Source organism: Charadrius vociferus, unplaced genomic scaffold (assembly GCF_000708025.1).
Source record: "Charadrius vociferus isolate BGI_N301 unplaced genomic scaffold, ASM70802v2 scaffold15, whole genome shotgun sequence".
In the NCBI taxonomy this organism is placed as follows: Eukaryota; Metazoa; Chordata; class Aves; order Charadriiformes; family Charadriidae; genus Charadrius; species Charadrius vociferus.
This window is the reverse complement of record NW_009650064.1, coordinates 8,203,895-8,225,984: the sequence shown is the minus strand read 5'-3', so window position 1 is coordinate 8,225,984 and position 22,090 is coordinate 8,203,895. Positions and strand designations below refer to the sequence as shown.

Sequence of the window (22,090 nt, the reverse complement as noted above, 5' to 3'; positions counted from 1 at the left end):
GTTCTGTCATCCTTCAACACAAAAAAAACCCCTTCCTGCAAGGCCTCAAGTTTGGCCCAGTTACCCATTTCTGTGCCCTGTTCTGAGCTGTGAGTCATTGCCCCAAAACCCTGTTTGATCTCCAGCAGATCTTATAGCACCTGATTTAGCAGTGCTGCTTGCAATAGAAAAAAAACTCACAGAAAATTTCTGCAAGTCCTCCCACAAAGTGTCAAAAAACCCCAGGCATGCTTGTGAAAACCAGCCTATTTCTGAGACAAAGATGGCAGCCTGATAAATTTTCCAATGGCCAACTGTGCTGAGGACCTGTAAAAGCTGAAAATACTGTCAAGTTGAATGCTAGCTGATTGCTTACCCACTGAAAGACTCTACACATAGCCAAGAACCCACTGAGAGGCACCTCAGCCTCTGGCTTCTAAATATGGGACAAGGGACTCAGCTGAAGTGAATTGGGCTGTGATGACTTCTGCTGGTTGAGAATCTGGCCAAAATTATATAAACCTGGCCAAGGAGGATAGGGGATTTTGTTCCACAAGGGATTTACTGCTGTTGATGTTGTGCTGGAGGCTTATAGGTTTGTTTCGCACCTGACCTGACTAGCTACCTCAGGCTGGCCAGAGGGCTGAGGGGGCGTCTTAGCCTGGCACTGGCTGTTTACTGTCTGCTTCAATTAAATATGGGCTGCTTCAGCTGCCTTTTAAATTTTTCATAGGTTCTCACTAGCATGTTTCTCCCCTGTGAAGCTGGTACTGAGTTTACTCAACACATGTTTATGCTAGTGATTATACAGCTCCCTCTGATTTATCTCAGTTCCCCTCAGAAATGAAGCTTCACTTCCAGGATACTAATTCACAGTATTTTTTCATTCTAAATCATTTCATTCAACCTTTCAGCAATACAAGTTATGTCGCAGTGTTGCTGAAACCTTATGCTTTTATGACTCCCCTGAGAAGCTCATGCTGACCTCTTAAAAGCCTCAAAGTGTTGATATTTATTATTTGAAAAAGCTCCTGTCTAATCTTGTTCTTCCTGTCTGCCGTTTGAATGTTGTTTTCCATGTTCTTCCAGGTGATCTGATGTCTAAATGCCTTGCCTAATGCAGTCTCTAGCTTTAACATTTTCTTTCTTTCTTTTTCCACGCTTTCTTTCCTGTGCCTCCTCCCTCTGTTGTATTTTGCCGCATCAGCCAAATGGGAACTCGGGTCATGATTTCCCAGGTTTACCTCCTCCTCTTTCTGTAATCCCTCTGATTGAATTATGCTCCCTGATTTTACACCAGCTATTTCTGTTAAAATGTCCTTTGCTTTGAGCAGCTACACAAAGACGTCCCAGAACTTATGCTATTTCCATTATTTTTGTTAAAAGTATTTTGCATGCATTGCATTTGATGAAAATATAATCACAGTACCTGGAACTAGAAGCTTATCTGGCCAACTCATGCTCTCGTCATTTCTTAGAGAGAAACAACCAGTCTCAGCTGACCCCAACTCACAACAGCCCCCACTTGATCTTATCTCCTCTAAGGGCTTTACCAGAATTATTCATTTTTGTGTCAATATAATCAGATTTAGTACATACACAGGAAAATTTCATTTCCTACTAGTAACTGTAAAGAGGCTATTAGACTGAACATCCAGTTTAGAAAGAAAATGTAGATATTCTGAAAATATGTCTGTTTCAGCTCAGACTAATATTTTAAATGGTCATTTTTTTTGTCAATTTGGCAACTCATTTATTGAAAGAAAATTATTTGAAACAGCGATTTTGATATTTTAAGTACTCCAGGATGATTTTGAAGGAAATAATACAAAATTTTAAAATGAAATCACCCCTTTCGTTGTAACTACTGTTCATTTTATATATTTAGATAGTTAATAATACCATAAGGGAATTCAAAATTGGTAAAATTGATATTTAATGAAATATTGATTTGGGGTTTCTTTTCTTTTAGAATATTTTTCCCAGCACTTAGGAGAGTATGAAAATGTTCTATCTGTCTTGGAAGACTTAAACATAACCATACTGAAGGCAATGGACAAAACAAAGAAAGTAAGTAAAAATTGTGAAATTTTTTTTGCATTGTATACTTTGTTTATTTGAACATGTAGCCAGTATTTTTCTTATCTAGATAAAGTTACTAATCCATTTTAAGTTCTTCCACATATATATGCTTGTAGCAAGAGTCCAGTAGGAAAAGGCTTGTCAAAATGATTATCAAAGCTTTAAAGCTCTTTCCGCAAAATATTACAGTTTACATATAACCAAAACTGTCTTTGCAAATGACCTGAAGAATGTTCTTCGTATTGTTATACCAAGAGAGGGTTCCATGTCCCATGCCAAATGTGGGCAAGTATTATCAGCATATCAACATTTGAAAATAGTCTGAATTTGAAAAAATAATGAAGTTTTTTAAGTAGAAAACATGTTAGCAAAAGATGATAATGACTTAAATTATATTAAATTATGCAAGAGTCATCTGGAGATATACTGACTATTTATATTTATTTTACTGTTAAATTATTTTACTGTTAAATGTAGATTCCAGGATAGTTTAAAAAGATTTAAAAGGGCTGTAATATTTCTCTCCATGTTCCCTGAAGCTGAACCCCAGTACTTTTATGATTATAAAACCATCCTGTACGCAGCATCTGTGCATCCCGACTACTTAGTCCCAAATAACACCAGCCAATGTGAAGCACTTGAAACTATTGTTGATAGAAACAATACAAGACATAAAAATTTAGGTTGAATGAAACCTCCTTACCGAGAACAAGATTTCATTTCCATTTCAGGCATTTTAAACAGAAGCAGAGCTCACAGTCAGCGAAGAGGACGTGTTAGGGCTGTTGCCCACCAGGGGGGCATTCAACCTGGAGTCAGGAGATGGTTTTCGGGAGGAGAAACTCAGTTTCTTCATCTATCCATCTGATGGGGGGTGTAGCCATGCTGCAGGACATGCTAGGTGGCCAACACAATTGACACGCAATTCATCATTGTCATACCTGCTCTAATGTTCAAACCTGCTCGTTCATTCCACATCCCAGCTCGATGTCTGATCAAAAGTGCATCAAGACATTGGGTAATATGTTCCTGTTCCCTGGCTGAACAGCTAAATATTCTGCGCAAGGTGGAACAGCTTCAACAGGTGAGGGAAAGCTCAAACCAGGGAAAGAAGTGAACCTAGATCCTCCAAACCCAACCCCAGGCCCACACCGCAAGGCTATTCACAGGAAGGCAGGCAGTCAACAACAGAAATTTCAGCCAAAAATTTTCAGCGAGATCCATGGAGGGAAAAAAAAACTCCCTGGTTATTTTTCAGTCTATCAATGGAGAGAAAGCTGTGCTTCTCTAGTGAAGCTGTTATCTTTGGCATTCAGGTGTTTGCAAGAGTGCAGTACTCATATATTTTACATGAACTGCCCAAATAAAAACCTGAAAGTGTAGCTTATTTATTTAGAGTTTGAGCCAGTAAGCTGAATGTCTCTCTGTTCGTGCTGTGCATCTTCCACTCTTAATGAAGGGAATGTGTGCTGTGTCACTGCCTCATCAGGCTGGACACTGAAAAGCAACAAATTAGTTTATTCTAACTATGCATAATTTAAAAAAAAAAAAAGCCATGCATATAAACTACTGCTGAAGGGCAAGATGTCATCTGATAACTACTGGGAGTAAATAGAACACAGCATTTAAGAATTCAGAAGTAAATCACAGAGGAGGAGTCCCAGAAGACTAATCAGAGTTGTAAGAAACAAGCATTGGCCTGACTAGAAAATGGATATGAAAATCTGGAATGTTACTGTGTTTCATTTGTCTGCTTGAAGAACCCACCTAAAAAAATAACAAACCACAATTTCTTTAAATTTTACTTTCCTGACCGAAGATTCAAGCTTAATGGGTTTTTGTTCTTGCGTGAATATCCCAATGGACTATTTCTTAGAAGTGGCAGAACTAGAGCAAGGGTAACACTGGAAAAAATACTTTTAATTCCAATTAGTAGACACAGCATGTGAACACAGTCAAACAAAATATGTGTCCTCAAATATTCTAAGATAGAGCTTTCTACCAAGGATATGCCCAGCAACTACAGCTTTGTATGGAAATTAAATTCTCGATTCAAACTTGGGATTATTCACAACAGGAACTCAGTTCTCAGGAAACAGATAGGTTATATGACCTGACTACCTGATAAATTATTGGAATGCCAATAATAAAATTTCCATCTTAAATAGTCCAAGATTTTGTTGAAGTCTAAAATCTGGAATATATCCACCTAATATTCACTCTCAGCAAGTTTGCCGATGACACCAGGCTATGCGGAGCCATCAACATGCTGGAAGGAAGGGATGCCATCTGGAAGGGCCTTGACAGGCAGGTCCATGCAAACGTCACGAAGCTCAACAAGGCAAAGTGCAAGGTCCTGCACCTGGGTTGGGGCAATCCCAAGCACAAATACAGGCTGGGTGGAGAATGGATTGAGAGCAGCCCTGAGGAGAAGGACTTGGGGGTGTTGTTTGATGAGACGCTCACCATGACTCAGCAATGTGCACTTGCAGCCCAGAAAGCGAATCGTATCAAGGTATGGCCAGCAGGTCAAGGATTGTGTCCCTCTACTCCGCTCTTGTGAGCCCCCACCCGAGCTACTGCATCCAGCTCTGCAGCCCCCAACATAAAAAGGACATGAACCGGCTCAAGCAGGTCCAGAGGAGGGCCACAGAGATGACCAGGGGCCTGGAGCACCTCTCCTGTGAAGACAGGCTGAGAGTTGGGGTTGTTCAGCCTGGAGAAGAGAATGCCTTCCAGTACTTAAAGAGGGCCTACAGGAAAGATGGGATAAAGAGGGACTCTTTATCAGGGAGCGTAGTGATAGGACAAAGGGTAACGGTTTTAAAGTGAAAGAAGGTAGATTTAGATTAGATATTAGGAAGAAATTCTTTACTGTGAGGGTGGTGAGACACTGGAACAGGTTGCCCAGAGAAGCTGTGGCTGCCCCATCCCTGGAGGTGTTCAAGGCCAGGCTGGACATGGCCTTGGGCAACCTGGTCTAGTGGGAGGTGTCCCTGCCCATAGCAGGGGGGTTGGAACTTGATGATCTTTAAGGTCCCTTCCAACCCAAACCATTCTATGAAAATCAGAGCTGGAGGTGCAGCAAAAGCTAGTTAGCATATTGAGATAGCATGGATAAATTATATTTATTGTCAGTGACACAGACAAAATGTGATGTAGCTCCTAGTTCAGGTTGACTCCCAAGCTCAAAGAAGCAGATGCTCAGAAATGAGTGGTGTGGTTCTGAGTGATTGTTGGCACGTACGCAGAGCAAGGCTTGGGTTTCCCCTCCTAGTACAGAATAAAACTTTGTCATTGCTCTGGCATTGCAGCCATCTAGTCCCTCAAAGAGTCACTGAGTAATGTGAGCATTTATTGCGATCTTCCAAGCCATCACCTAGTTGGAAAATTCAGATCTAGAAAAAAAGCCCAAGATTGAAGACCTACACTTGGAGAGCTACAAAGTCATGGTGTATCTACAGTGGCTGAGTGAATTTCCAGTGACTAGGACCAAACTTCCAAGGACCAAATTCTCCTATTAAAAACCAAAAGTAAAAACTGCTGAGATTGAACCCGAACGCCTCTCTGCAGAGCAGGGGGCTGATTATGGACCCAGTCCTCAGGGTTGCTTTCCATCCCCTCTGACTCTTCGTGGATTTGAGAAAGCTCAGTGCCTCTATCAGTCTCTGCTAAACTTTCCCAGAGCGCATGCCACTTCCGGTAGGCAGCTCATTCAGTCTTAAATATTTGGAGGGGGAAGGAGCAACTCGGTACTTCATTGATTTTATTTATCCAGTTTAGAGCCAATAAACAATCACCGCTCAGTCCTTCCTATAGAAAATCCCTGCTTTCATACCAATTCACATTGCCCATACTCAGAGGGTACTTTGCACGAGAGGCAGCTGCGGAGTTGGAGCCCTAGAAAAATTGTTCAGGTTCAGTTTCCAAGGAAAACCCAGAGAATGAAGATAGGTCAGTCTTCAACAAAAAGCTGAACAATGGATCAACATCTGAAAAATCAAAAACCCTAATCTATAACCGCTAGTTATTCCAGATACAAGCAGAACTAGAAATTAAACCCCCCTAAAGTGTAGTGTTTAGTATACTTTTCTTTACTTTTTGGCATAGGTTAATCTAAGTTTAGTAACATCAAAGTGTGTGGCATTATTTGACTTATCCCTATAAATCTACGCAAGAGTACACCAAGTAGCTTTTGCACATGAAATAGATTTGACTCTTCATGTTGTCCTGGGTTTTTTTTGAAATCTTGTGCATCAATGAACAAATACCTTAGGTTTTGTTTACAGATATTCCCAACTTGTTCAGCCTTTTGTCAGAAAGATCTCTCACCAAAAGCAACTGGAGCTTGGCTTGACTATGGGCTCCTTGATTTAAATCTAGATCAACCAAATTGTGCCCCATCACTCCAAATTATTTCCATGTGTAGATATTTTTAACTCAACAGATTAGCAGATAACTGACTCCTGCAAGGTAATTGCAGTGTAGTTTCTGTGTACTTTATTGCGCTCTGTGGTTTGAAAGCACAGTTTTCCTGAACGGAGCTTTTCTCCGGTCTTCCACTCCTGTGCTATCTGAAAATAAAAATATCAAGTCATCTAGGGGACAAACCATTCCAGTCTTTTAGCACTTTCAAGAAACTTTGAAACCAAACTTCCTTTCACCATTCGGGGTCAGATCCCTTCAACCTAAACAAACTAAGTAGCACCTTGCCCTTTTAGTGGTCTCCTTCAAACATGTAGGGGTTTTCCCAGGTCTCGATGCTGTACAATGAGCGTGAGGGCAGCAAAATCCCAATTTCAGACTCTTTTACTAAGATAAAGTTACAGGGCAGCATATCAGATGGGAAGACAGGAAGCCCTCGTTGGTGCAGGAATTGTTCATGCTCTGTTGCTTGATGGGAAGGTGCAAAACTAAAAATGCAGACAAATAGATCTAGAAAGGAACATCTTTCAGCAGCAAAAAGACTGAGTTGCATTTGCAATCAACATACTTTTAATACAGAAAACATCTTACCAGAGGATCTACAGTCCTTTTGTTTTGGTGCTGGTCTCTTTTGCTTTATTTATCCTGACTCAGGAAGGGAAACACATATCTGAGGATTTTTAGAGGGATTTACAGCATTTGATATTTGATCATTTCTCTCCTTACGATGGAGAGTCTGCATGAGTTGCTTATACAGGAGTGGTTAGCACAGATTAATCATTGGTGACCGTTGTTTTTCTCGTACCTGCCATGTTGTTATTTTCCTGATCAAAGTGCAAGCTGGGATAGTTTTGTTTATCTTGTTTCTTCTTCATCTTATATACAGGAAGCATTAAAAATTAAAGTCAGCAAATCTTTACAAAAGCATTGGAAGGCTTGTTCCTTTAAGCCTTTTTTTTCCTGACATCTTTTATAACAAAACACAGAAGCATATTTAATTAAAATATTTGGTCAAAATATTGAATCTTAAGCTTTTTGTTACCCAAATAAACATAACACTTTCAGCAAACTGCGTTTTTTATTCCATTCTGTAGCTTGCAGTCACATACAAATGCAATGAAGAGAAACTTCGCAACCTGCAGCACAGAAAATAATATCTGCCACTGGGTAATGATGTAGGTAGATAAAAATAGACCAGTTGTTTTTTTTAAGGTGCTTGACATCTTGGTTCTGTTGACTTGTGAATACTGAAAATTAAAAACTTGCAGACCAAAGAACATGTCTCCCTTAAGTTATCAAGCCATAAAATTGTTGCTGTTTGTCAGCTATTCAGTAAGAACAAGTTTTGCTCTACCATTTTTACTTCTGGTATTGCTATAGTTTATTGCAAATGCAACCTGCTGGTGATGGTGGACTATTCTGTACTCAGTAAACTAGCAAAAGCTCTTTTGATCACCAAAAACATCATTTTCATATGAAATGACGTTGACCGTATAGAAGTATTCAGGGGTCTAAAAATGGGCACATAGTGGCATCTTGGAAAACTTGGATTATTCAAGGATGTCCACGATGTCTGCACAGGCCTGACACAGGACCTCTGGGAGACCCAGGGGCAAAAGGAGACATCCTTCTTGTGCAGGAGCTGGAAACCAGGTGGGTCTCTGTATGGCACCAAACTCCAGTTAAGGTAATTGAATAGCTCTGAGGTTTCCAAAGGATTTTTCCCAAGGAACCGTCTTATAGAGGAAAAGGTGGCAATGGCTTACCCTGATCTGACAGTGCCTTTTATCAAAGTCATAACACCCATTTGAAGTTCACTTCTTTTCACCAGCTGAAGCACAGTCCCCTCTCCTCCTGCCTCCATCTTTCCCTTTTGCCAACAGCACAGGGTCATTTTCCAGCCAGGACGTATCCCCACATGTCCCCACTGGCACCTGCACTGTGAAGGCTGGAAGCAGGGACCTAGGGGGGAAGCAGGGACCATTTCAGATTATTCTAACCCCTCTGCCAAGTGGCTGCGTGAAGGGGATTTCAGGATGGGACGTGATTCCTGCTCCGCGATTTCAGTGGCTGTTGGCTTGAGCCTCACCTAACGTATCAGTCTGTCACAGAGCTGACGATGGTCTTGATGTACAGCGTACCAGCTCTTAACCTACTGGAGTAACAACTAGAGTTCAGGCTTTTTGCATTGGCACATCAGCGAAATGGTGGGAATTGGGAATCGCTGAGAGCAACTGAGCCCGGTAGAGATGCTTCCTCGGGACAGTGGCACTAAGTGCCCACGTAGTTGTTTCTTTTTCCTTGCCACCTGTGGCACCTGAGGCCACCCTGTGAGCTGTCTCAGAAGTGACTTCAAAAAAAAAAAAAAGTAAACAGAGACTGGCTTTTATGGTTAACAGTGCTTATAAGATGAAACGCTGATCCAGTGAATGAGAGTGGAGCTTGACCCTATAAACTTCATATCTGAAGCATAAATCCAATAACTATAACTATAGCAGCAGCCTCTTGGATGGACTTGAGTAGGGATTTTGTAGAGCCAATAGAAAGCATTTATGAACAGCAAAACGAGAAAGTCAAATCTAAAGTAAAGGGAACATCAAAATAACCAAGAAGGACTGTCAGCACAGTAGGAAATTGTTTAAACAAATATTGAAGAACCCTCATAATCTGTTCCTCTGGTTTGGTTTTTTTTTCATCATCTTTATTTCATTGTTCTCATTCCATTTCTTTACATCTCTTTTCTTCCTCAAAATTACAGCAAGATATTTCTTCCTCAGATGAAAGCCAGAAAGTGGTTTGGCTAGAATAGTTAATGTACACTTTTTCAAAGTTGAATTGAGAGAGAGATGACCTCTGAGTGCACACTCCTCCTGTAAATACAGAGGTACAGTTCTTCTTTGGAGACAAAAGCACTGTGAACTTCCATGGAAAGGAATGGCAGCCAAACATAAGAAATGAGGGATGAGAGACTACAAAATTTCTCCTTTCCAGACTCTAAAGTCTCATGTTCATTGCTTTGGAGGGACTTTCTTCCCTCCTCTGCAACTATTTTATGAAGGACACCAAATGATCTGTCTGTGATAGCTGGGGACCAGACCTGGTGAACTAGCAAACATCACCAAAGCAGCAATAACCATGTCTGGTTTATACCCAGCATTTAAATATGCAAAACATAAATCAGCTGTTTTTAAGTTTATGATGGAAATAAAAGACAATTCTTCTTCGCTAGTGCAGTCAAGTCCTGGAATAGCCTTCCAAGCATTTGGGGGCAAAAAAACCCCCTAACTCTTTTTTACATGTTGCTTGTAAAAACATAGAAAGAAGAATGTATGGTGTGCAACGGAAAGGTCCTGGATTCAGTGACTGACACAGCATGTCTAATTCTTTGCTTCTATGAAATAATTCATTTTTCTGCTTTGCTCAAAAAAAAAAAAACCCAAAGCTAAGTGATGTCAATGCAGCCTGGTTATTGCTGGAAAACTTCTTGAATAGTCTAAAAATAGGAGCCAGTGAAAGTAAGAAAGAAGAATATAGGAGCTGAAAGAGTAACACAGGGATGTGCAATTTAGTTACTGATGGTGCATTGATAGTAATTATGTAAATCACTGCACTCTGGAGGGTTGATTGCCATTCTAAACCAGAATACCTAGATTTTTTTAATTGCATATTTGAGTAATAGTAAAAGTAGTGATTAGGTAAATTATATCACAAAATGAAATAACAGGAAAAAAGCTAGACAACTATATGTCGGTAACAGAGTTCCACAACTGATTTGAGCAAAAATGTAGTTTTAAATTTTTTTGTTGTTGTTGTTTTCTCAAAATCTGTGTTAAATTGGGTGGTACTACTTTTTGAACATGATTAGAATTTATTAACAGTTTCCACAGAATCTAGTTTTGTTGACTTTGAAATGGCCCTTTTCACAAATGCACCTTTTGCAGGATGAATTTAATGAATAGCTGCTGCCAAAGAATAACTTAAGGCAGGTATTATTCAGTTTATCCTGATTATTAATTTTCAGGCGTTGGCTTTGAATGCAGTTCATTTGTTCCTTGCGTTCATCACTAAGTGTTTTTCAGGTCAGCATCAGCCTAAAATACCATAGCCATCTCCCATCTCAATGTTTTAAAGTGGACAAAATATCCAGATTCCACTGGAAATGAAAAGCCAGAACAAAAAAAAAGAGTTATTAATTTCATTATTCCTTATAAAGAAATAGAAATCTGTTCAGGGTGAAGATTAAATAAAACACTGAAGGTAGACAGATATTGGTTCAAGACATAAAGAGCAGCTGCGGTACATACTGCAGGATGCAATGATTATTTTTAATACTGTAAGCAAACTGACAAAAATACTGCAATATCTAATGTATTTCTTAACTGCACACAGTAAGTTCTTCCTGTATGTTTTATTGCTTCCATCTGTCTTTTAATGACAGTTAATTCTATTGCACTAGTTTAACTGGACATATATTGTATCTCCTTCCATTACAGTGACTAGGGGTTTGATTCTTGTAATTATTTAGAAGATGTAAGATACTGATTAAAAGATCATAGATGAAGAAGAGAGTTTCAGGAAGAGTGAGGACTTTCTGAATTCCTCCTCAGAAAACATCCTCTCAGAATATTTATCATCCAGCCAGTCAAGCAAACTGCAGACTCAGGATTTGTCTTTCTTGCATTAATGGTGTGTTTTCACATCCTACCAGCTATCTCCAGCTACCTTCAGTGGCCAGGCACCACTTGCATGGATGTCATAAGTTAATATCATGGAGGGGAATGAGGATTAAAAGATTTGCTGTAAATTCGTGCTTTTCACAGAGGAGACAAAGGGAAAGACAGAGCCAGAAAACCAATAAAAGATGTGGCTGCCTACAGATTAGGCATTACATGTCCTGCGCTGCCAGTTGCCAGCCTCAAGAATAAAAGTTGAATAGAAAAAAAAGACATCCTCCCCTTCCGGGCAGATATTGGCTATGCTGCAGGAAAAAAAAAATGCATGAACTGTCACTCCAAAAGAAGATTCTTTTAATAAAAAAAAAAAAAGTTCCATTTTTCATTCTAAGAAAAAAAAATAGCAATAATTTCATAGATACTGTTCTTTCAAAGAAATGACAGGTCTGGTGCCACTCCCACTTCCTTTTCTTACAGGTATTTCATTCAGCTCTAATATCAGACCAAACACGCCTCTAAAATGTGAAGCCTTCAACATTAGCTATATGAAATAAGAGAGGATTCTAAAGCAATTGTTGGACTTATAAAGACTGGAATGTCTTGACTGAATTCTGAAGTATTGTCAAAAGTTTTTCAGTAAAAGATAGAAAAAAGTGGAGTAAAGCAGATGCCCTCAATGCATTTTTGTGTTGTTTAAATTTCAAAGCTTTATCAAGTTAAAATTTTGGTGGGAATTTTTCAGCCAATCCTTTTTGAGTAATCACAACTTGACAAAAGGATAAAAACTAGTAACATCAAAATATTAGAGTAATAAATGACCTTGTTACTAAGGTCCAGCTGCACTAGGTTTTTAAGACCCGATCCTATTTGCAGGCATAGTTGTTTCTCATAGTCTATTTTTCTAGCTAAAATACCTATAAAACTGGTTAAATGCAGTCTGTAAATTCCTAAAAAGAATCCTCCAAAAGTTCTCTTTGCTTTTGACCATGGATGACTTGTCCTAAATTCCATGGGTTGGTTGTTTGGTTTTTTTCATTCCCTAATTTTTGATGAGACAGACTTATCAGTGGTTACAACTGGAGTCTGGATCCCTTTTGCATAAATCCACGTACTCAATTGTTCATCAGCTCTCTGCTGTAAACTCATCTGAAGAGAGAAATGCTGATGACAGTGCTAAATATATCACCAGTTGCACCCTGCTACAAGGCAGAAAGGTCCCTATGACTAAACAGCTAATGTCTAGGGACATTATTAAATGAAATTTGGGGATTTCATTGGATAGGATTGTCTATCTTTAAAGTTTATTTGAGATGGTGACTACTAGTGCAGTCAAGTCAAACGCAGGTAAATTCAAAAAAGCTGCAAGTGATGAATTCTGAGCAGTCGTGCAAAGATATTCCAGAGATTCATCCCTTTCCTCTCCTCTGAGCTCCTTAACAGAGTAATGAAAACTCTTGGGAACTTCTTTGATCTTTTTTGTGGCAGTCTTATACCTACAGGGTCAGAAAGAGACAACACTCAAAGTTTGCTGGTAGCAAAGAAGATGTGTTAAATAGTCTGAACATAAAAAAAAAAAAAAAACAACCACAAAACCACCAAACCAAAAATAACCTTAATTAAGTTAATATCCATATCTTTAAACATAAAAGTACATAGGTACATAGAAATAACTTTACAGCAGAAAAAGAAACATTTAACCTAGCCATTCTCCTGTCGATACCTATCAAAACCACCAACAGCTTTGATGTCTTCCTTGTATTCTCGCAACCTTTTTCTGGGAGCAACGGCGTCGCACATATCCCTGCTGCCTGCTGATACCTGCTACCACAGCCAAACCACAGTTTCTTGTCTCTAAGCTAAGTGGTGCACTTAAGAGCAGTTAAATAGGAGTTACTTTTTATCCATGCATGAATTCTTCTGTGCTGATCTGATGGACGCTATTACAAATGTGTCTCAATATTATCCTGTAATTACCCATGGCTGCTTGTTTTATTTCATTGCTTTTATGTCAGCATTGCAAGTGGTCGATAGGGACTGCCACTGTTCCAGTTCTCTAGGCAGAATTTAAACATGTAATTTATTCCAAATGTAATACTTCAATACACTTGTAAAGCTTGTGCCACATTCTAAAGTTGAAGTTGAATCTATTTAATAGTTTGGCGTGTTGTGCCTTTGCTCACTCTTACAACAAGGATGCTGTAAAAGCTGCATAAAATGATGCACAGTCAATGCAGTGAGCATCTCTGGATCTGGCTTCTGTTGAAATCATGAGTTTATTCTGACTCGGTTCTGATTCCATCCTACAGTCTGAAGAATTAGATCTTAGTGACTGAAATGGAAAAGGCTCGAATTCTTTTTCATTTTAGTACAGTTATTCTGACTAATTTTATATCCTGAATTTAAAGTTGCAAGCCAGCACTTTGTCCCACTCATGTAGGATCTAAACACACAGGGTAGGAGATGTTGCATGATCAATGGGAGTGTAAATAGATTATTCCTTAGTGAGTTTTACTCAATGATAACTACTTTTCAGTTGCCTCAGGGATATTTTTCTGTAAGGATAAGCATAAATAATTGTTACAAAATTATTTTGATATGACATACAAAATATGAAGCAGAAAATTGAAACGCAATATAACAGTAATAAATAACTATTATACATAATGTTACCAATAAAATAAAGTACAAATAAATGTTATTAAGTGCTGTATAACGTAAACTACTATATAGCAAAATAGCAGTATAGGAAGGAGAGGCCAAGAGGACTAGGTTTGTTCAGCCTGGACAAGAGGCTCTGGGAAGACGTAATTCTACTGTCTAAAGGAAGGTTATAGAGAAGATAAAACAACATTGTCTCTTTCGGGGGTGCATAGCAAAAGCACTGGAGACAATGGCTACAGCTGGCAGAAGGGAAAATGCTGACTAGACATACAGAAAATACTTTGCACAGATGGGGTGGTGCAAAGGTTGCCCAGAGAGATGGTGTAAATCTCTGTCCTTGGAGATGTTCCAAATTCAGGTGGATGTGGCCCCGAGTAGCCTGAACTAGCTTTGAAGTTGGCCCTGGTCTGAACAGGGGGTTGATGACAGCCAGACATCCTAAGTCCGTGGAGCTCTTGACTAAGCTCCCCCACCTTCTGAGAGATTTCAGAGTTATTTTTTGTCCCAGCCAGGTTTAGTTTGCTTGCCCTAAATAAAAAAAACACAGGTATCTGCCTCCTCAGCTCAATAGTAGCTCAAGGAGCTGCTCTTCTGATGAGTGGATCAGCGTGGTGTCAGGTCACCCAAGGGGAGAGGATCGGGGCTGGCACCAGGGCCTGAGATGATCAAGACAGTCCCTGAACCCATGGTAGCCCTGAGATGTGGACTCTCTTAGGAGATACCTAAGCCCTGGCTCCTCCACTTTTACGAAAGGAGAACCTCTTCTGCACTTTTTAAGATAGCCGTAAGCCAGTTTTAAAGACCACAGTGACCTTTTCCATGAAGAAATTACTAATTATGTGTATTTTCAGTTGCATTAATGGAAACTCAAATCTTAGCTGCTTACAAAGGTTGCAGTTGTCTCCTGATGAGGTAGATGTGGAAAATTACCCTCATTCACCCACAACCAGTAAAACTAACAAGCAAAACGATGTTAGCACAGACTTATTTCATCTGGACTGCGCAAACTGCTGTGCAGTATAATGAATATGCTAATGAATGGTAATTTACAGCTAATGAAATTCAAGAAACAGGCCATTTTTCTAGTTTATGTACAGACACCATCAGTGGGTCCCATTATTAATTGGTGGTGCAATATACACAGTACAAATGCTGGGCATGCCAGTTAAGCTGATCCTACAATAATATAGACTTAATAAATTGTTACACATTTTTCTTAATTCAGAATCAACATTTTCTTTCTTCTAGTGAAATCTTGTGCCAGTGTGCCTTTAGTAACATGCAAACGAAGGCACTTTTCTGTAGGAAGTAGGGTGGTAAAATGATAACAAAGCATGGCTGGCAATTCCTCAGTGCCAAGAACTGGAGTTGAGGTTTAAGTTGAATTGTAACAGACAATCTTTTTCCTTCCATTACTTAAATTATAATAATGCTGACAATTTATATATGCCGAATACCTTTTTTCATAAAAAAGAATTTTAGAAGGATGGGCAGGAGTAGTTATCTTTCAGCGGGAAGGAGTCAAAGTTATTTAACATTGCTGTGAGCTCAGAATTGCTGGCCTCAGAATCATTATTTAAAGAAAAATATCGAGTAGCCAATTGCCCAACTGGGTTCATTAAGCAAGTTAAGTAGTTATGCATAGAACAGTTGTAAACACCCATATTTGCATAAAATACATGTAAGGAAAGAGTCTTTGATAACTGTAGACTCCCACGGATGATGTTAGCATCTTGCCTGCCTAGCCCATCTTTACAAAAAAGCTCTGTGTTCCAAATAAGGTAGCTCTAAGCTGTATTTAAAGATCACAAGGACCTTTTCCGTAGAGAAGCCTTTAAATATAGAACTTATGGGACAACAGAACAAAAAGAAAAAAGAATAAATCCTGGTGCAATGCACAAACCAGGAATAGTTCTGATGAAAAAAACTTTAATAACTTTCAGATGTTAAGGAAAGTGTTCCCGCAAGAGTCAAAAAGCAGCCAGCCTCAGGCAATGGCAAGTATTACACAGCTAATGGTTACATCATTCTCTCATCAGTGAGGGCACATCTGAAGAGTCTGCAAAATGAAACAGTATTGCTGTACATTTTAAGTTGTAATTCAGCATGCCAGTATCAGATTTACCGTGACTATGAGCAGGAAGCTATATGGAGGCATCTGTAGTGTTTACTTTTTGGATACCCAGAATTTTAAGACATTTGGATTATCCTCTCTTGTGAGATTGCTTTGGTATTTAAAATCCTACAAGAAATGGTCAGTTCTGTCATGTTTTGTTCAGTTATTTCCAAGTGCACTGTTGAAAACTGAAAGATTAAAACATACCTTGGATTTCTACTGCAGGGGTTTATTTCTCTGTCCATGCCACGCAGATTCACATGTGTTGTTCTAACATGCCACAGAGAATCAAAATTGTTGGAACTTCCAATATATCTGTCAACTGCACCAAAGTTTTAAATCAGTTACAATGGAGACAACTTAAAGGAAGAAGAAACAGCTTTCCTGTTGCATAATAAGATGTACGAATCATAAAGGTTGCCATAAATGTTATTTAAAGGATTGGTGTGAGTCCCAGGTATTCACTCAAAAAGTAAACAAACAATCTCTCATGAGTATTTTAAAAATTTATAAATAAGAAATTATTTGTTGGAGAGTGACTCACACCTGATTAATCTGAAGACAGAAGAAGTAAATATGGACGACAATGAAGCTTCTGGCTACATAAGTAACTCATTCACAAATGGTTTAACATCTGAGATTTCTATAGCAGAAGTCTTCCAACAAGAACTTAATAACATATATTGTGAAGAAGTTGTTCTCATTTGAGAGCTAAGTACTTTTAAAGCTATTTTCTTACAATATTTTATTTTACATTTAAATTTCAAAACATCTCATATTTGTGTTCTGATTGCAAACACATAAATGAAAAGAGAAGTCTAAAAGTCAAAAAGGCATTTGAGCTGTAATTCACATTGGGAAGAACAGGGAAGATCTTAAAAAACCCCATGTGCATTGCCAAAAATATTCAAATGGGTTCTCAGTTAGAGTGGGATGCAACACCATTTAAATGAAAAGTTTTTTTAAAGCTCGGAGATAACAGAGCTTCTTCAGATGTGGTGACTGGAGAAATCTTTTATTCAATGCTCCTCATATTTTATGAAATCATTTTAGATGGAATTGTACCCAAAAGCTTTCTAGATCAGCTGAACAGATTTTTTGCACACATGAACAGACTTAGGGCATATAAAAAGTGAATATCAGCGTACTTTCATCAAAGCAGGAGCCAACAAATTAATTCTGAGTTTAGAAGATGGAAGTCTATTTTCCTTCTCTGCTCCTGACGGGAGTAAGCAGAGGGTCTAGGGGTCTCTTCTATCCTCTTGATTACATTTATTAAGAAGAAAAGAACAAAGTTGGTGTTTATATTACTGTATAGGTCACTCCCTCACACAGCACTTACCTACATATCACTGTTTGCAGAACTGAGTTTTGCAGATCTGGGCTTGCTGGAAACATTAAAGTTGACCCCATCCATGGAAATATGATTCACTGGGCAAGGGAGAGAGCAGGCGTAATAATTTATTTCTGAAATTATCTATGCAAAATAGGCATAAATATATTTGAATACATAAAATAGATTTGAAATGCAGTCAAACAAAGAAACGTTAGTGACTGCTAAATATAGGTACAAACTTTTCTAATAGTCAAAAGAAGACTTAGCTGCATTTCATGTACTTATGAAATAGACGCATGGTTTCAAAAATAATGAAACAAATTAAAGGAACAAAAGTCAGTCAAAAACTGTTAAATTCAAAAGGCACTATCTCTGGCACAGGCAGTCCTTCAGCCAAACTGCTGGTGGAGTTTTCCAGGGCAGTATCACTAAGCACATGCCCTGCTCAAAGACTGTTCCCATAATGACTGTCAGAGATGGGCCAGCGAGCAAGATAAACGTCTTTTCACTGCTACAGTGGTCAATCTTATCTTGGTTTTTCCATACCTAAGAAGTAATGTGGTACTGCAATCAACTGGAGTTAAGAAATGCAAGGAAAAGGATTTTTTTGAGTAGAAACTGTGTTATACAACTGTGTACCTGGGCTTCTCTCACCTTGGGCAGGATCAGTGGCTATACCTGGAACTTCAGAGTGTATATAAAATTTGTCCAGAAACATAAAGGTTGCCTATGTGGTTTGCATGTAAAAGCGCCAAAAGCTGCTTCTTTTCTGACTTAAGTCTGAGTCTTCCCTCACATATTTCTAACACCAATTTTTCCTTTTTTAATGTCATTTTTAGGACTATCAGGAAGCTTCTAATTTGGAGCAGTTTGTGACTCGCTTCCTTTTGAAGGAAACACTGAACCAGCTTCAGTCCCTCCAGAGCTCCCTGGAGTGTGCCATGGAAACCACGGAGGAGCAGACTCGGCAGGAGAGGTGAGCTGCAGTGACGGGGCTGAGGAGTGGGGTCACCATGAACCTCCAAGACCATTTTACATTTTACCCAGCAGCCTGATGTAGGGAGTAACAGGAGAAATAAGGATACACTTTTTATTCCAGACGGGAACTCACTAATAGGAGTTTTCCTGAAATTGAATACAAGCAGGTTCCAATCGGATCCTGTGGTGGATTGCAAGTAGGAGGCCCATTTTCTTTCATCCAAGGCTCTGCCTCTTTGACTTCTTTTTAAATCCATTGACTGTTTAATATCAAATGCAGAAACCAGACCACTGCAATGTGAAAAGCTTTGAAATTACTAAGACCATTGACTGTCTCCTTGTTTGTTTCTTCTGGCTTTATGATTTTTTTTCCATACCGAGTTGCACAATGATCCCAATGTTAAGAGGAGAAATAGCCAGGCTCTTCCTTATTACAGCTTCTTCCTAGAACATAGGGCCCATAGTATTTGTTAACATATAACTCTATAAAGTCTCAGTCACTGGAGTAACCTATATCCATCCAAGCGGTTTAGCTGAATTTAATACCATGACCTCATAGATGACGGTTTGTAGGATCAAGGATCAAAACATTTTTGCACAGGTACTTGGCTTCATGGATTTGTTTTCCTCACAGTATGCTATTGTTAAAGATGACAGGGAAAGCAAAATACAAGCTGTTGGGTTTCATGGACAAGGAAGATCTCAGCAATTCTCATGTTCTAAAATGCACTGCTTTATCATTCTTTTTCTTGGAGATGTATTTTTCTTGCTTGCTTTGCTGATGGTTGTGCAATCTCTGAAGTATATGAATAACACCCAGGGTGTTTTTTTTGCTGACAGCTTGACTGCAGGAATCAAGCAGGTTTTGAAAGGCTGAGGGTGCACCAAGCATGCACAGTATATATACCCCTCCATTCATTTGTACCTCTTTCCAGGTTCCCCACACAACTGATGGGAAAGAAAGAAGTCTCGAATGGCTAGTTCGGAGCCAGACCCTAACTTAGGTGCTGTAAACCATCCTCTGGAGTAATCATTGGCTTCTTCTCTGACTTGACTTTTAGGATAGCCTCACTAGAAATGCAGTCTAGAAAGACCATCTGAGTAACTCAAACCACTCACTTGGGTGCACAGAACTGGGTGATATGAACAGTCCTTTTGCTGTCAGCTTTCTTCTCTGCATTGACTGTCTGGTAGGGCATTGTGGAGAATTCCTTCTCCAGTTTTATTAGTATAGGTGTTCACAAATAACCTCTTGGATGTTGAATTTGCTTTATGACAAAGAAAATGAGAAAGAGGTGTGATACTGTTAAGCCAAATCTCATCTTCCCCATTTTCTGAGGTAGCAGTGGAAAAGTTGGACAAATTCAGCATTTTGATTATACCTGTTCTGGAGAAAATGAGTTAGTTTCTAATGCATATGCCCCAATCCCTATGTAAAATCATCTTCAATTATGTTTAACTTAACTCATGGGCAAACTGTCTGAATCAAAATCCCATTAAGACACTCCTAAACTAATTTATGAGTGCTCACAGTGGGGAACTGCCGTAATTTGGCTTACTGTGAAGGGATTTTATGTTGCAGAATATACTATCCTAAAACATCTTAACATAGTGTGTGAGCTTTTGGTGAGCCTTCATTCTGTGCTTGAGGAGACCAGAGAGCCTTCCAAAGCAGTGACCAGAATCAGAATTATATACTGAACTATGTAGACTACTGTCCAATATTCTTTGCAACCACTCATCCAACTAACTGTTCAAAACTAGCTGCAGTCCTTGTCCTTCATTGCTCTCCAGCTGGATGATGAAGAACCAAATGGAGACAGCTTTCAGTCCCTACATAAACTCTCAAGATTCAAGAACTCTGCCACCATAGTACAAAGAGAAGTCATTTCTGTGTCTGCTATGTTTCAATACTGTTTCCAGAAGTGTATCTGTCTAACATCCAATATTAGCTAATTCTCATCAGTTTTCCTTCCTTATTAACAGAGACATGTTGCTGTTTATCTTTTCAGTCTTTAAGCTGAAGGGGTCAATGTTTAAAGTTGGTATCTCACTGTCAGCTGTTCTTGTGACACCATTTCCTCTGCAGAGATGCTACGAAACTCTCCTGAGTGAAGAAACAGTGCAAACAGTTCATTAGGTCAGGTCAGAACCACATCACAGATAGGCACTGACCTGGAGATTTCTCTGACTAAAAGACAGATTTTCACCAGCTTAACCCTCCTTTTTTTTTTACTTCTTTAATAACTAGCAGCACAACTGATTACCCATAGTGAAAATCTGGAAAATAATTTAGTGGTCTTAATAGTTATTTCTCCTTTTTTCATTCAAAAGGGAACATTCAAGCACATTTTGTGAGAGCAGAGAGAGGGGATATCTCCTGAATGTTTTAGCTTATGAAGTCTTTTGTGTTTCTGTGCAGACAAGGCCCAACAAAACCAGAAGTGCTCTCAGTTCAGTGGCCAGGAAAGCGCTCAGCTCGAAGGCTTCAGAAGAACAGCCTGTTGCCAAATAGCCCTCATTTTAACACAGGTATGGTATTTTACATTTTAAATATATTTAAAACACATGCATAAACACACACACAGAGAAAAATGTACATGTATCGTCCTCTCAAAACTTTAATTTAGATACAGTAACTAACTCAGGTACTTCACTGACAGAAATGAATCTTCAGTTTAATATAGAAGGTATTAGCTCAAACTGTAAGGACAATAAATATTTAGCCATAAATCTGAACTGATAAAAATAAATACATAAATATGGGCCAAACTGCGATATTGTTTGGAGGCTGTGGGCTGATTCAACATTTCTTAAGTAACATTTGTAGCCTGCAGATAAGAACGAAAAGGTGAAAGCTATAACTTATACAGAACAAAGTTCTCCGTCAAGGCTTAGATTCCAGCTGAGGGTAACAAACAAGAAGCAGAAAGGAAACCTGAATGAAAAAAAGATTTCATTTAAGATGATACCAAAAAATTTGAAACAGTATTTCTGCTACAGAAAAAGTGAGAAGGTACTTCAGTAAACAGGATTCTTTGGAAGCATTGATATTAAACATGAGGCTGCAATGAAGGCTTCTCCAGGTTCAGTGATGTCTCCCAGAATCAATGCATGCAGATGACTGAAACCCCAAAGTATGCGGTGGGTCAAGTCCACTTCTTGACTGGTCATGCAGATCTCACTGCTTGCAGCCACATGCTTTCCCCTTCCTTTTTAACCCTCTCTTGAAGACCTTTCTGTCACTCACATTCATGACTCACTTTCTGCCACTCACCGAATGATGCTGTTCATTCAGCACGATGATGCAGGATGATATTTGGTCCCTTCCTGTGGTCTGCTGCTGTTCATAAGAAGGAAGGTCACATAACCTTATTACTGCACTCCTAATTCAGAGTTCAGAAGGAACCCAAACATATGCATGCTGTACCAAATCCACTTACTGCATTAATGCAATTTTAAAGAGCTAAGAACTTTCTCTACAGCTATTCTAATGTACTTTGCTAGACAAGATTTGTGTTTCTCTTGGTACTTGGTCTTCCCCCTTACTGCCTGCTGCCCACAAGCATGGTAACACTGTAGGTGTGTATATGCACTTAACACTCAAGCCAGCACGTCTTTAGCCTTTGTGCTTGTTCGGGTAAAGCCACACTCCCCTAGAAATCACACCTGTGCTGTGTCCCCGGCATTAGGATTTCTTTGTTGGGTCAAAAGATAGTGCAAGTGCTACAAGAACTCTCAGCTGGAAAATGAGCAGGTTAATGAACGCGCACATCAAGAGCACGTGTTGAAAAATCTTCAGTTTCCGATAAACAACTTTCCTGTCTCCTGAGAGCACTC

General features: G+C 39.1%; 1 protein-coding gene across 1 annotated transcript in view; it reads left to right on the top strand.

Annotated features, from left to right (window-relative positions):
• NECAB1 (N-terminal EF-hand calcium binding protein 1) overlaps positions 1–22,090 on the top strand; it is a 65,564-nt gene that overhangs the window by 27,636 nt on the left and 15,838 nt on the right. Inside the window, exons 4-6 of the mRNA XM_009891939.1 lie at positions 1,952–2,049; positions 18,112–18,248; positions 20,673–20,782. Of these exons, the coding sequence (XP_009890241.1) occupies positions 1,952–2,049; positions 18,112–18,248; positions 20,673–20,782 (345 nt within the window). The remainder of the gene's footprint in view (positions 1–1,951; positions 2,050–18,111; positions 18,249–20,672; positions 20,783–22,090) is intronic.